Below are 16,075 nucleotides of genomic sequence, written 5' to 3' on the forward strand. Positions count from 1 at the left end.
ATAATGTAAAAATGGTTCTAAGGAGATCACACCATGTGCTGTACCTATTTTCCCATAGAATTGAGCTGTCCTGGATTTTACAGATTGAAAATTAAGGTAAAACAGCCATGTTGGAAGTTGGGGATAAAATACCCAGTATAGTGCAAGCAGAGATTTGAGCACTCAGGGCTTTGAGGAAGATCCTGTTATTGCTATTTAAAAAAAAAAAGAAAAGGCAGAATTTGGTACAACTATAAAAACATTAATGACTTACTTTATTTGGTGGAAATGAGAGTTTCCATAGATGGAAGATGGTTGTTTTAGCAGGAAGTTAAGATCTTGCACTATAAAAATAAATATAAAACTCGTGCATTTCTCCAGTGTCATATGGAAAGCTTCTTTTTTCTTTCCCCTTCAGGGTAGCTTCCAGGTTTTGAGGAAAGAGAATCGGTGCAATTCTAGAGAGCTCTAACTGACCTCTGCAGTGAGTTAACAGGACTGAACTTGTTGGAGAAACTGGGTGAAAGCTGAATTGTAAATTGGAAGAGGGATGTTGTCTGTGGAGGAAGACAAGCATCGGTCCCCCATAAGTCTAAGCATTGATACTCATATTATTTCTCTCTTCCAAACTATAAAGACCTACTAAAATCAGGCCAATTTGCTGTCTAAGGCTTTGGTGGCCTGATGCTCAGCTCCAGATTGTTTCAGAGCCGGCATCAATGAGACAGGCTTTTAAGATTTTAAGGGTAAAGGACTGGTATGCGTCTGAATCTCATACTTTCATTTTCCTTTCTTCTCTCTTTTTCTCAGTCTTCTTTTAACCTTGTGTATTTGCTGAGGGAGTAGCACTTGCTTAATCCACACAGTGCGTTTTGCCCTCTGTAAATTCAGCAATTGTGTTAGAAACATATAGTGACTTTGCTGGTTTGCGAATCTTGCTGATGAACGTTTTAACATACCAGTGTTCATTTAACTGGTGCTGTTGCTGAAACAGGAGCTGAAGAGGATAAAATGGCTGGGTCCTCGTTATAATCTTACCCAGCTTCCGTTCCTGAGTTTTTGGGTTCATAGGATACCAAGAGCTTACTGCACTATACAGAAGCAGACGTAGCAGTTTAGCTACAGATGGTGGACGTTTTCCCTGCCTTTGCCATATGTGATCAAGCTGAAGTTTTTCCCCTGCACCAGCACTGTTCTCACAGCTATTTTATTTTTTCTGGTTGCAATTCCTAGGTCTGAAATCCCTGTTGTCCCAGTACCCAAATCATCAACTGTTTGGAGTAATCCCAGGATCTCTTTGGGGGATTTATTGCTAGCACCTTTGAACGTAAGACTATATTTGAACAGGATGTGACTAAAAGGAAGCAGTCAGAATGAGCAGGTGTTCTCATACACCCGCTTTTGGCCACTCTGAGAAATGTATCACATCAGAAAAACTATATTTAGCAGGATTGTATGTCCCCCCCGCCCTGTTTCCCCCTGCAGCATTTCTTCAGCCAGCTCTGTGATTGGACCAGTGTGATCTTAACTTGTTTTGCCGTCTTTTGTGGTCACTGAGCTCACCAGATCTACTCTGATAACAAACAGTCCCAATGCATGTTTGGCCAGGCTGTCACTTTTTTGCCGACAAGTTTCTGGGCAGCAAGAAAATGCTGAAGGAGGAAGTGAGCAGAGATGATAACTTTATCTTTGATGGCAGCAAGACCAGAGAATGAAGTTTATGCTCCGGCTGTTGGGTGGAGGAAGGTTGCTCAGTACAGCAAAACACCAAAGGGTGAAGTATAGCAGATTTCTGTTTAAAATTTGGTCTAATATAAGGAGTCTTTTTTTGGACTGTCTTCTAATCCAATTATTCACAGCTGTTCATTGGGGAAGGACATCCAGGGACATCCAGTCCATTTTTAGAATGTAAAATGAGAAATTTTCTTTGGTTGGCTCTGTTGTTTGCCAGCTGGCCTGATTTAAAGTATCAGTAAACTGGTGTTAGTTTTGGATGGGGGAGTGTGGGTCAACCATGAGGGGTGGGGGTTAACAGCTGGTAAGAGGGCATGTGCTGTGTGAGGAAGAGACAGAGGAGATGAAGCTAAATTTTGGAAGTGTCAGGGGAGCATCAGTATTTGCACAAGACAGACAACGAAGGCATGGCTTTTTTTCAGATTTAGATATTTTTAGATTTAAAGTGAGCAAGCTTGAAATTGGGAGTTTCTCTAATAGACTTGAGATGGCTCATCTGCATAGAGGACGCATAACTGTCTGCAAAGGGGTGACCGGGGAGATAGTTGATTGTCACCATAATTCCCGCAAAAGGTATTTCTGGGGTTTTATATGCAGTGAGGGGTTTGTAAATTAAGCTGTGTCCTGAGTTGAAATGTCTTTAAACCATCCTGCCATTCCTATCTGTCCTTACGGCTCTTCAGGATTTATTAGAGGGATTGGCAGGTCTTTTTTGTTCCCCGTGACTGTTCAGCCCTTCTGCTGATCAGTGCGAGGTCTCGATAAAGTCACCACGTGGTGAGCTTTGGGCACATGGGTATCTGGGCATCCAGTTCCTACTAAGGAGTGAAATCTAAAGAACCACACCCAAAAGTTCAATAGCATTAAGGATCAAAAAAGTGTGTTAGTTTTTATATGCCCTTTTTTGGAAGAACAAGCACTTTTAATTTACGTAATTGCTCATATCTAGATAAAATTCTGAGCTGTTTCAGGGCAGGAACACTCAGAGTTCTGCCAACACCCAAACAGGCCAAAAATGTATGAGATTATAAATAAATCTTAAAACTTTTTATTGTGGTTTTTTTTAACTCCTAGCAAGGCAGCCCCCATCCTAACTCAAAAGCAATCAGATCGTTGTTTGTGTGCTCTCCCTTTATATGAGAACAAGAGGTCACTGGATGACATTACTGCTTTGTAAATTTAGAACAAATAAAAGGAAATGCTACTTCACCTAGTGCGTCGTCATCCTGTGGAATATGCTGTTCCAGGATGTTAGTCAAAAGCTGTAGCCGGAACATAAAAAATAGCTGGACCATGCTTGTTTCTAGCCATGTTTGCCAACAGGGATAACCAAGCCTCGTGTTCCAGAGCATGGGCTCATCGTGGCTGTAGCTGAGAGCAAACACCCTGGACTCCCTGGCTGGGAAAGGACAGCTTTCCAGGGGGAAGATTGCTGTGGCTTCTTGTGGAGCTGACAAGAATAATTTTTTTTTTTTTTTTTTTTTTTTTTTTGTGTGAGACATTAGATTGATCATCGGTCTCATCTAGGCAGTGCAGTGTATGTAATAGCCTTTCTCCCTCCGTTAGTATCCTTCAACAGGTGGATGTCTGGAGTTGAAATTCCTGGCTCTAATAGAAGGAGGTAAAAATGGTAGGATGAGTGTTTTTCTTTCCTTGTGAGTGAGAGCATATTTCTGTTAAACTCAGTTCTGCCCATATTCAGGACCAATGTTGTGGCATCATGTTGCACATCGGCCTGAGCAGGTAAGAAGCCAGTGGCTGCAGCGCAGGGAAAGCAGGAGTGTCCTAACGCTTGCAGGGTAGCTGGTGTTGGCTGTTGTGTGTGTGAGGCTGGATGAAAGCTGTGAACTGCTGATTTCTGGATTCCTAATTATCCTCGTTAAAATGTTTAAATGTAACACCACTGCATGTTAATCGGAAAACCGGGTTTGTATGTTTTCTTAAGTTCCCTAAAGAATTTTTACACTAGTTATACTAAAACCTTATCTGTCCTTCACAGTGAAGCCTGAATTGTCCTAATTTGTCCTCCTTAGAAAAAAGGAGTGAGGTTTGAGATTGTGTTTTTATTTCCCATTTCTGATGATACCACTAAATCCCAATGCAAATGTTGTTTTAGAACTGACTAATGGGGAACGCTCTTCATAAATTTGTCTTGCACAAAGTTACATTTTATTTGCAGTTTCGTAGTTACACAATAGACCCTTTATTTTAATTCTGTGACTCTTTGTCTAGATGATTCAAGTATGAAAATCTTCTTGATCTCTTCATTTGTCCTTTTGTCTTATAAACTTTTTGTTCTTTGAACAGAGGATTGTCCAGTACTGAATGTGGGGATTTTTAAGATGATGCAGTAGGTGACTTTAGAAGGAATTAGTGCTTTTGTGTATTGGACAGTCTCTCCAGTGATCCAGGAAGACAGTAGGTTCAGAAATTAATTCTTATCAAACGAGTGTCTGCATTTCTGTATTTTATGCCAGTACTTTAAATTTCATGGCTTCCAAGGTGATTTAAAAATTATGTTGTGTACTTTTCATTTGCCCTTTTTTTTTCTTTCCAAAAAAGAGGGGAAGATAGGAAAGGGGACAGGACTGAATAGGAGTGTTCTGAAATGGGATCATGATGATAATAAATTAATTTTACCAACTGTTTTAGATTATTTTTCCCCACTGCCCAAGAGCGTGCCAGTGGCTTGTTGAATGAACTGGTGGTTCCTTATAAAAACTGGCTGGTTTTAAAGCGATGAAAAGTCCTTGGATGCTTCGTCCTAGGATGTTTGGACTTTACATAGGGTACTGTTGTACATATGCAATTATAGATGTTCTTGGCTTTGCTGCCAGAAAAAAAGCGGGGCCCTGCACTGTCTGAACAAATTATTTGAACTTGGATTTACTTCCAGGGAAAAAGCTGCTTCCCCTTAGCAGGACTTGAGAGAGCTGCTCATTCTTCTCTAACTTCACACTGATTTTTGCTGTAGTGTTTCATGCTCAGTAAAAGGTTTCTCTAGGGTAGCCTTTCTTACACAGCAGAGTTTCTGATGGAAATACAGTTAGCCACACACTTTTCTACTTTTCCAACGAAAAAGAAAGACTCCTGTGATTACGTTCTTTGGGAATATATTTTATCAGAGCTGGAATCATTTAAAGGAAAAGTCAGGGAAGAGGGAAGGGGTTCTTCAAAGTTTTATTTTTAGAAAATTGTAAATATTTATTTCTGTTTGCTTACAATTGATACAGATCAGGTAATTTTGTCCAATATAGAATGTTCCATGCCAAAACTGTGTTTCTAATGTGGGTGACCAGTCCTTGCTTTAAAAAGGTATTTAGCTCCATTCATTGCCTACTTAATGTGTCTGTAGCACCCTTTTTGGTATTGGTAATGCCTCTGGGTAAAGTTAGTGTTACTGCAAGTGAATGCTGCAATCTATCCTATGAAAAGAAATGTATTTTGAAAATCGAGGAGCTTGAGATAAAGCAGAAATGTACAAGTGTATCTTTTTTGTTGACATTACACGCACATTTCTTAGTGGATGCTCTGATGCAGTTCAATATCAACTAAAAGTTTCATGTTCAACTTCAGAGGTTTTTATTTTTAGCCTGTTCTATGACTCATAATGAAAGAAGCGAGAAACAGACTGGAAAATGGTGGTTAACAAGGGTCATGTATTGGGGTGATGTGTATGGGTTTTTAATGTTCATTAACAAAACTTTGGTTGCAGGTTTGCAAGAGCCGTGCAGGCTTCATCAACCTGACACAATCCTAGTTTGTTTTAATCTGTTGTTTCAGATGTTAGGGTGCAATTTGCTGGAAAAGCAGATTATGTAGACAATTTTTTTTCATGTACAAAATGTAGAGCGACACAGGAGAGTCTGGGCTGATGGAAGCTTTTAGAATTGACATTGCCTTTTGATTTTTGTTAGTGACTTTTCTTAAATCCAGATCTTGCAAACACTTTGATATTGGTCTAATTTAAGATGTCAGTTGGATGGAAATCAGTACGGAGGGGTGTGCACAGGGAGACAGTGTTAGTAAGATAAGGTACCTACAGACAGTGTGGGGAAGAACGGCTTTTGTCTTAGGAAGAATAAATGTCGATTTATAGTCAAGGCTGGACCCCAGCTGAATGGGCATCCCTGTGGACAGCAGACATGGTCCTCTGAAGAGCTAGGAGCTTTTAGTTCTCTCTGCTGCCGCCATCTGACAAAAGGAGAGAGCATTGGTGGTAGGCTGCACAGAGACCTGTCAACCTTCCTGGGCAGAGGTGAGCTTGGGCCACCCTGTATGTCTTCTGCTGGTTTGTTAAAAAACTGAACTGTTTATTTAACACAGGGCAACTAACGCATGGGAGTTAGAAACACAGGGAGGAGGGTATTTTTAGAGGAAGGCAAACTCACCACAACCTTAGGCTGCTAGTAGAACATTTGTTGGAATATCTTTTATGTAATAAAGGTAGAACAAGACCTCAGGAAACATGAGGGTTCAAAATACAGTGATTTCTCTTGTAGGCTGCTTATTTGATTTATCTTCTAGATTGTCTATTTTGTTTGATTTCTCCCCTCCTGCCTCCCCACTTGTCGTGACTCTAAACAGTTTTTTAGTATAATGATACAGAGCATGTTATCTCATTTATTAATTGCTAGAAACTGGTAGGTTATGGTGTTAACAAAATGTTTTAATGTTGTTGCCAATTTAAAAAGTCATTAAGTACTTCAAACCTTATGCAAGTTCTGCACATGTAATGTATTAACCTTTACTGAGTGATTTGTGTTTTGCTGTTATTTGGGTCTGAGAGACTTCTTTACTCAGTTCAGTATAGGGAATGGCAGCTAAAATCTCTGTCATTCTGTACATTTATGAAGGAACTAAGGTATGCTACAGTGAAGGAGAAACATGGTTGAAAGGTGCAAATAACTTCTGTTGTGCAGCTCATTTGCCTCTGAAAGTAGCTTCAATAGACTACACTAGTGATAATGTGTTCTCTTGCTCTCTCTCACTGACATGCCCTGAAAACACATTATTCATTTTTCTCTCACTCTTCAGATTATCACTCCGTGTCGGAAGCTTATCCTTTGTGCTGATAACAGAAAAGAGATGGAAGATTGGATTGCAGCACTGAAGACTGTACAAAACCGTGAACACTTTGAGGTAATAGGAGACTGTGTTCCTTTGCACTCTGTGCCATCTCTGCTAAATAACAGCTTGTTTTGAGATTGGAGTCAGCTTCCAGTGAAGTTAATAGAGGTCGTTTTTATTGACTATAATGGGTATAGTGTTAGGCCTTCTGTAAAAACTATCCCAAGTACACTGAAGTAATTCTCCAAAGAATGCTTGTTGCTTTGTATATTCTCCCTTGGTAACTTCCAGAGCACTTTTCAGAGTATGTGTAGGTTTTGAAACACAGTTCTCCTCCCATAGTTTTTTCACTCTTCAGTTATCATCCCTGTCCTAATTCACATCTTGCCTGCTTGATATTCCGCCTGCTTCAGTGCATCTGTTTGCTTTTTGGGACTGTAGTTAGACCAGCACTGCCACCAAAAGAAGCTTTCTTGTATTTTCCCCACTCTGGTGCCTGTCTCCCTGTTGTCTCCTTCCTTACGCTAGCACAGGCATTCCTCTGCTAGGGAATAAATCAGGTTGGGGAACTGGTCTTGCTGAAAACTTAATCCAAAAAAAAAAAAAAAAAATGGGGAAGGGAAAGATCAGTGCTCCAGCAGATAAGTTCTCCAGTTCATTTCCTTGCACACACTTGTAGTGAGACAAGGATGAGAGGTAGGTCAGGAGCAGGAATGAACGTGTGGCTGCTTCTTCAAGTAGTCTCTTCTGGCTTAAAGACCTTCTTGAGTTACAACTACTGTGTATAAACTGCATGTGGCCTACTCTTCCCTGGTAAAAGTGTTCTGTTTCTGCCTTTCCTGACTGCTATGTGCAAGTCTTTGTTTTAAGGAAAAAAAGTCTTGTTGCTCTACTTTAGACTTCTCTGTAATACATTTATTTTATTAGTCTACCCAGTACAGCATGGACCATTTCTCAGGGATGCATAACTGGTACGCCTGCTCACATGCTCGGCCAACGTACTGCAATGTGTGTCGGGAGGCGTTATCTGGAGTCACGTCACATGGGCTCTCATGTGAAGGTAAGCGTGCTTTCTTGTCTTCTGTTTTGGCAGCATCGCGTTTATAGCTCAATGCCATGTTCCAGAGATAATTTAAGAGGAATGTTGTTAACAGTCTGCAAAAAGATGTAGAAAGTGCTGCATAATATACTTAAGAGCGCTACAGGCTGTGTATGAGACTGGAGGTCTTTTCTGGACCTGATGCTGAAACCCCTTGCTGATGAATCCATTTGGCTTCACCAAGAATTTTTCTGCAGGATTCAAGATCAGGATCTTGGCATTTTGTAAAAAGGTTAATAGATGTGATGATGTTTTCATGTTGGTTTTAGTGTTGGTCCTGATAGTAACATAGCTGATTTTTTTTTTTTCCCCATATACCCAAATACTGCCATCCCTTATTAAAATCATGCTTTTGCAGTGAACAGGTACGTTCTTCTGCAGTATAAGAAAGAATATTCATAAGAATACTCCTGTTCATAAGAATAATCATATTTCTGTGAACATCCTTGTTAAGCGTTTGAATGCCAGGAGGTTATTCTTTTTCAGCTTTGGCATAGCAGACATGCCTGGCTGCACACAGCTCATACTTCGAGCGTGAATGAGGTTACACCCACACTGTGTAAAAGGATGAAGGAGTGTATGACTACATAAATCATGTGAAATTTAACAAGGTGATAACTAAGCTTTGTACAAGCAACTGGCAAAAGTGACAAGGCAAGAATTAATAGCTAGCTCATCTTACTCAGTGTGCTTAGAGCTGATAGTTTTGGCAGTGCTGACAAGGTTAGTGTGTGTCCATGCTTTCTTCTGGAGCCAAATATGGTCACTTGCGAAAGCTTTTGCATAGACTGCCACATTACATGTTCTGAGGCAGGATTAATGTATTTTTCTCTTCCTCTTTAGTGTGCAAGTTTAAAGCCCACAAACGGTGTGCTGTGCGAGCAACCAATAATTGCAAGTGGACAACTCTGGCCTCTATTGGGAAGGATATCATTGAGGATGAAGATGGGGTAGGCACTAGTCTTAAGTATTCTAGTCTTATCTTGATGTGGAAGCACTGGCATGTGCTCTACAGCTTTCTTCATTGTACAAATGGCAGATTCTACCTTTATATGTTAGCGATGTGGGAAAGGCCTTTACTATCAGAGCATGAGATTCTGTGTGAACCCAGGTAACGAGGACTCCTTAATAGGAAGAGACTCCTGTTATGGACTTGAGGTTAAATAATTTGAGACATGGGGAACCTGGTCCGAGTTTTGGCAAAAGAAACATAAATGAGTGGTTGGAACAGTACCTTAGCATATGGGATGTCTGATGCAAGTCCGTGTTTCCTGGGTAGCCTGGGGCGAGTCACCTGGTCTCCTTGTGCTTGAGCTTGTGATTTTACAGCAGTAAAATGCCAAAAGAGATCCTCTAGTGTTTTCTAGAAATTGCCTTTGCTGTCCTCGAACAGTACAAATAAAGACTTGCCTCTCTGTATGTCTCAGTGCATCCTGTGCCCTTGAGTTGCACTCTGGAAAGTCCATATTGTTTCTCTCCCTCTGTACCATTTGCAGATCTCGATGCCACATCAGTGGTTGGAAGGAAACCTGCCCGTGAGTGCCAAATGCACTGTGTGTGATAAAACCTGTGGCAGTGTCCTACGTTTGCAAGACTGGCGCTGCCTTTGGTGCAAAGCCATGGTGAGTTGAATAAACATGATCATTTCAATAAAAGGATAGTCTTTGATCAGCTCTGCAGTGTGTGCTTTTAATGACATTTGCTTAAAACGAAATCTCTAAGCATGCTGTCAGTATTTGCCATGAAGGACTTTATTGTTCTTTCTCCAGATGATAAACAGCCTGCAAGAGAGAGAAATTTAAATTCGTGCTGAAAAGTAGCACTGTGACGCATAAAAGTAAGACCTGAAATAAGTATCTGGCTTCTCTGCAAGCTCATTTTCTTTTGATAGTGAGCTTTCATAGAAGAATCTAATTACACTAGATATGCTCAGGCATGGGAGATGTTGGATTTTAAGGAGCCATTATTTGTCATTTCTACAAGTTGAAAAGGTACAACAAAAAAAGGATGATAAAGAATGCTTAAGCTATTTTAATAATAGCAATTCCCTTCCCATTGCAATTGGTTTCCCTTGCCTAACCACTGCAGTGATGCAGATCTTGCTATGGTTCCAGTTGTCTATAAGGTATATACAAAATATGTGTTTATAATGTGGGGGGTGGGTGCTCAAACCTCAAGCAAACCTTCTATCTTGCAGTCTTCGTGTACCAGAAATGACTGAAATGCCCTGTTCTCCTTTGTATTTCCTTTTTTGGGTGGCTTTATTAATCCTTTCTTCTCTTACCTCTTATGGTCCTTCATGTCTTCCTGCTTTGTTTTTTGCTCTCTTGTTTTATTGAATTCCCAGCTTTTTCTTTTGTTGCTACTTTTGATCTCTCAACTGAGGCTAGGATTTTGAAAGCAGAATGCCTGAAGGCTTTTAAAGCCACATAATCTGTTATCTGTTCCTCTCAGCACTCAAAGTGCTAGTATCATAAATTCAAATCGCAGAAGAAGTACATGCTAATGGGAAGAGGAGAATTAGAAGACGACTGATTAGATCATTCTTAAAATAACTTTATTGATCAACATTTCTGTGGATTCTCCCCCTCCTCCTTTCTTACTCTTCCTTTACAGCCTCTTGTTGGGTAGCTTTATGAGTTATATACCACAGTGCCTAAAAGAGGCTGAACGTTTGTTTTTTGATGGTGTTTTCAGGTACACACAGCATGTAAAGAGATGTTGCCAAACAAGTGCCCTCTTGGGCTGTGCAAAGTATCTGTCATTCCTCCTACTGCTCTTAACAGCATTGATTCTGATGGTAAGTATCGCTAGTAAGTAGTGCCTTCTTGCTCTTCCTCTCAGTCCCAATCCCTTCAGCTAATGCTATTAATGCCAGACTCTGTCAACTGCTTTTTGGTGTTGCTGAAATTCCAAACTGGTAGATATTGCTCAAGTATGGCAGTGAACTGTTTGCTTTGCTTTTGCATTCCGTTTATTACCCTGTAACGTCAGTATTTGCTGAGCTGCAGCTGTTAAAATTTATTGAAAACAACTATATTGCAGAAGCAGTTTGGAAAGGTTAGGGAAGCTGAAAATTTTGGCATACTGCTAGGAGATAAGTGTGACATTTGGCAGCATGAGGTGTGGTTCGTGCTGGATTCAGGGCTGTGCGCATTTGGCATTTACCCAGTGAGTGCCATAAGGACAAGGAAAGTATTAGCTTCTTCATAGCTGTGCTGGGGTGTGGAGTGTTGGTTTTTTTTCTCGCTCCATCTCCACGGGCAGCTTCACATCTTTTGGCTTTTCCTCCCTTTCCCTTCCCTTTTCCCCCACAGGTTTCTGGAAAGCTACTTGTCCCCCTTCTTGCACAAGCCCTTTGTTGGTCTTTGTCAACTCAAAAAGCGGAGACAACCAAGGTGTAAAATTTCTACGAAGATTCAAACAGCTACTGAATCCAGCACAGGTCTTTGACCTCATGAATGGAGGACCTCACCTCGGGTAAGCAGATATTCTATGGAAGCACTCGTTCCTTGTAAATACCAGAAAAGTACAAGCGATTTATTTGATTATAACCTCATCCTCAAGTATAACAAGGAACCTATTCCTTGGAGAAGACTGAACACATACGAGGTTTGGAAGGGTTTTCCCCTCTCTGTGTTTAGTGTTACTGATCAGCTAAAACCAAAAATGTTGTTGAAAAAGGTTATTATTTCCATTCATCAGTAACAGCAGGACAGCTTGAGGGGTTTTGGGGGAATTCCAGAAACACTCCTCTGGAAGAAGACCAAGCGTGGAAAGCTTGAATCCAGAAGAAAACTTTGTCAGCAAAGAGACTTGTAACAGGCATCTTGATGTACTGTTAATGAGAGTTACCTTGAGTTAAATTGAGCGAACAGACAAATGTCATAGATAGCAAATAAATATTGTCAAAATGAGATTTATCCAGAAGTAACCTGGGAAGTACATGAAACTTCCATTCCTTAAAAATTTGATGGTGGTATTGGGAAAACATCTCTTATGAATGCTTTTGGTAAAGTTGGTTCTGCCCTCGGATCTAGATGACATTTCAGACTTGTTTACCAGATTACACTAGAATATCTATGGGTAAAAAAAAAAAGCGAGCACTGTGATTCCCCTGGTGAATTTCTGCAAATCTGTTTAAAAAACCAAAATTTGGTGTCCAGCTTGCTCCCTTCAAATGCTTCTCTGTTGCATCGGATTTAAGTAACTTTTGTCATGAATGGGTGCTTCTTATAATAAAAGCCAACACAAGGTGAATTTCCTTCATATTTTTCTAAATGTGACTCAAAGTCTAGGACTAAGACCTGTAGATGCAGGGTGCTAAATCCAAGTGTGTCCACTCCTGGATGAGTGACTATTAGGTTCTTCTTTCCTGAGAACTGTTGTGGTTTCTTGCCGTAGTGCATTTGTGCCGCTGGCCTTTGAAACTGCCCCATGCTGTCCAGCGGATGTGTTTGGCTGATAAATAATTTATAGAAAACTTCTAAAATTAAATTATTTTTTTCTTTGCCTCCTCAGCTGGACTGACTATAGAGAGTAATTTTGCTTTTTAAGCAGTAGAGGAGGAAAGGAAGGGAATCAATTACTTTCTCAAGCTGTGGTGCACACTTCTAAAACAGCTGCTTTTGTTTACATTCTTGAAAAGGAGATGGTGGTGCAGGGTAAAGGCTGCTTCTTAATAATTTAAATATTCTCAGCTGGTGCCAGTCAAACTGTACCATGAGGTGTTGTCATTTCTTACAGACATTTTTCATGTGTCAACAGTTCTTGAAGAAAGAAAGATTTTCATGTACTACAGTAAATCCTGTTTAGGTAATAATAAAAAAAAAATAAATAAAAGCAGGCAGTAGTTCTGCAAGATGTTCAGTAAGAAGCACAGTTTCAAACAACTTAAGAAGAGGTTGGTTTTGATATTTTGGAAAGGGTGAATAGAGAAATTCACACTTGTCTTGCTGGTGAGTTGTTTGCCTGCCTGCAGGACAGACAAGGCGCCAGAGCATTGATTTATGTTGCTTTCCCAGAAGAAGGACTAAACCTTGTGAGGCTTTACATCCTCTTACAGTTGTCTGCTTACTGAATGACTGCATAAAGTTCCCACTTGTCAAGCTTTGCTTTAATTGGTGTGGCCTTGAGTGCGAAGGCAGTAACGTCAGAGCCCGCCAAACAGTGACAAATAACTAGTGTTAGGCTGAACACAGCAAATCTTCAAAAAGGAATTAATTCAGTGGATAATGAGGTATCACATGCTTGTTTCCTCTTCTGTTCAAACAAAAGTGCTCTGCTTTAGCAGAGGAGTATGTCTGGGACATATTTCTGTAGCGAATAGCCGTTGTAAATTGCTTAGCTGTATTTATAATTCCTTATTTATAATCATTTTATTCATCTGTAATCTGACAGTGGTGCATATTCATTGCAAAATCAGAGCCTACTTCAAGTAAATCTGCCATCTATATTACCTAGATTGGAATTGGTTATTGTTTCTTTCTATAACAGCTGATTGTTCTTCTCTCTTGCTTTTTTCTTTCCATTCTCTGTAGTTTACGCTTATTCCAGAAATTTGACACTTTCCGGATTCTAGTTTGCGGTGGAGATGGAAGTGTTGGCTGGGTTCTCTCTGAAATTGATAGCCTCAATCTTCACAAGCAGGTACCTGCCCAGTGAGCTTGGTTGGATGAAAGAATGAAGGAACAACAAACAGCATGGGTTGCAGAGGACTTTCTTTGATCTTACAGATGTAGTTTGGACTGAAGCCGTTGAAAGCTTACTGCAGCAGTGTTCTTGCAGTACCAGACTAATTCATGATTCCTACCTCTGTTGCTCCTTGGCAACTCCCTCTTATAAGATGCAGCTTTTGGAGTAGCTCTGAGTTACTCCTGCTCCATTGACAGCAGAAACTTAAACTCAGAAAGGGCTGCAGTTAGAAAACTGGGAGTTCCACAAGGGTAGTGCTCCTCATCTATTCCCCTTAATCCTTGTGGTGGTGTTTCTGAGTCCTGGGATAGTCCAAAACTTAATCAGAGTAGAGGTATCACAGTGTTTAATTTGTTTCCATTTTGTCTTGGAGACGGCTGTACTAATTTTACAGAAAAAGCAATAGCACCACCTGATGGTTAAATAAATACATCTGTAAATCTGTTACTTTTAGTAAGATGCTCCTCAAGATGGTAGCTGTAATACACTCCCCTCTCTGTTAACAACTTAAAAGTAGAGGAATTTTTTCCCTACTTGCATGCTCTTCTGGCTGTTTTCCCCATCCAATTACTTTCTTCTCCCCCTGGGACTAGCTGTTTCTCAATGTTCTCAATGTTTCTCAATGACTGGCCTGTGTAAGGGACAGGAGTTACTTGTGGCTGTCTGTGGCTTGAGTTTTCCTGTTTGAACATCAGTTTTGGTTTCCTTTACTCTAATGCAGTGCCAGCTGGGAGTGCTCCCCTTGGGAACAGGGAATGACCTTGCCCGTGTGTTAGGCTGGGGATCTGCTTGTGATGATGATACACAGCTCCCACAGATCCTGGAGAAGCTGGAGAGGGCCAGTACCAAAATGCTGGACAGGTGAGTAACCATCACTAACATCCTGCCCTGTTCAAGAGTTGTGTGAAAATACCTTTCCAGGAGAACCAGGCACTTCTTGATTCTACCTAGTGGCTGGACTTCTTATTAATGCCAGTTAATTTTTTTTCTTTGATAATCCTCTGTCACTCTTTAGCAACAAAAAGCAGTCTGGCTTTCTATGTCACTGCTGCAAAATAGTAATGAGTGAAATTGTCTGATATCCTGCATCCTCTCTTGTATTCAAGAATTCTCATCAATTGAATTTGACAGCCTTACAGTCATGGTTTATTTTTTTAAGCTAATTTTTTTCTTGGTAAATTTAAACCAATTTATCTTGAGTTTGGCTTTGAAACGAAAGCTGAATGCAGAAATGGACATCTTTATCCACAGTATTGATATCACCTATATATTTTTGCACATTTAGAAATGTCTCTTGTCTTTAGAATTGCATCTTGGCATCTGTTACATTAAATCAAGTAATGCCCATAGAATTTCTGAGAGAGAGGAAGTACAGAGAAGATCCTTGTGCTCTAGGACACTTGTTCATAAGTGTCCTCCCTTCCTCTTCCCCCAGTTCAGCCCCTCTGCAGTTCCACTGCAACCCTATGGCTTCCTTACATCAGCCATGCCCCTGCCAAAGTGCAGTTTGTTCGGCTTGAGTTTCTAACCTGTTACATCCTTTGGATAAAGAAGGAAATCATCTGCCTTGTAGTGACAGCTGTGACGTCTCCTTTTCAACAGGTGGAGCATCATGGTGTATGAAACCAAACTCCCTCGCCAGGCCTCCACTTCCACAGTCACTGAAGATTTCAGTGAGGATTCTGAGGTATCTCATGAGATGCAGAGGGCAGGGGTCTGGGAGCAGTGGACTCAGAACAGACAAGATAGGAGGCAGTGGTTGAGTTCAAAAGGAGCAGGCCTGAGCTATGACTTGGGTGAAGCAGGAGCTACAAAGATCCTGGATCTTTAAGTCAATGAAGTATTACGGAGAAGGATGGAGGTTGGGTTACCAGAGTCAACAACCATAATGGGGAATGGGAGGAAAATGTTTTGGAACAGGACAGAGAGGAAATGATTGACTTTTATCTGCTGTCATGACATCATGTTGTTGAAATTGTGGAGAACTGCATAGCAGTCATAAGAACCATAAAAACCCAATTTTAGATCCATAGTTAATCCAGAGACTCTTAAGAAGTGCATTGCTGATGATTTCTAGGTTCAGAATTAGTTTCTTCATCAGATTCAGATCTTCAGTGAGTAACTGAGCCCTGGACCACAGAACTTTTCCAGGGCAAAAAGAACCTGTAGAACAATAGGTACTCTCTGGCGAGCCAGTGTTACACAGCATATGTTGTAATGTTGGGAAGCAGCACCCCAGTGGCTTGTTTCTGACTATCACTAGGTGCAGAAGATTCTCTTCTATGAAGACTCTGTGGCTGCTCATTTGTCCAAAATTTTGACTTCTGACCAACACTCAGTGGTCATCTCCTCAGCCAAGTGAGTACTTACAGGACAACTACTCTAAGTGAAAGTTGCATGGTTAAAATCTTGAGACAATCCTCTCATTACTTTGTTTTCACTGCCTTCTTTCTCTAGGGTGCTTTGTGAGACAGTGAAGGATTTTGTGGCTGCAGCAGG

The 16,075-nt window shown here is 40.7% G+C and overlaps 1 protein-coding gene across 1 annotated transcript in view; it reads left to right on the top strand.

The window, feature by feature from the left end:
* Positions 1–16,075, top strand: part of DGKD (diacylglycerol kinase delta) — a 68,190-nt gene that overhangs the window by 35,594 nt on the left and 16,521 nt on the right. The window contains 11 exon segments of the mRNA XM_035894971.1: positions 6,751–6,855; positions 7,711–7,843; positions 8,726–8,832; positions 9,379–9,504; positions 10,580–10,682; positions 11,200–11,362; positions 13,423–13,531; positions 14,298–14,437; positions 15,179–15,263; positions 15,840–15,934; positions 16,034–16,075. The exon segment at positions 16,034–16,075 is cut by the window's right edge and continues 1 nt beyond it. Coding sequence (XP_035750864.1) covers positions 6,751–6,855; positions 7,711–7,843; positions 8,726–8,832; positions 9,379–9,504; positions 10,580–10,682; positions 11,200–11,362; positions 13,423–13,531; positions 14,298–14,437; positions 15,179–15,263; positions 15,840–15,934; positions 16,034–16,075 — 1,208 coding nt within the window.

This window comes from Egretta garzetta, unplaced genomic scaffold, assembly GCF_000687185.1.
Source record: "Egretta garzetta isolate BGI_Z169 unplaced genomic scaffold, ASM68718v1 scaffold775, whole genome shotgun sequence".
Classification (NCBI taxonomy): Eukaryota; Metazoa; Chordata; class Aves; order Pelecaniformes; family Ardeidae; genus Egretta; species Egretta garzetta.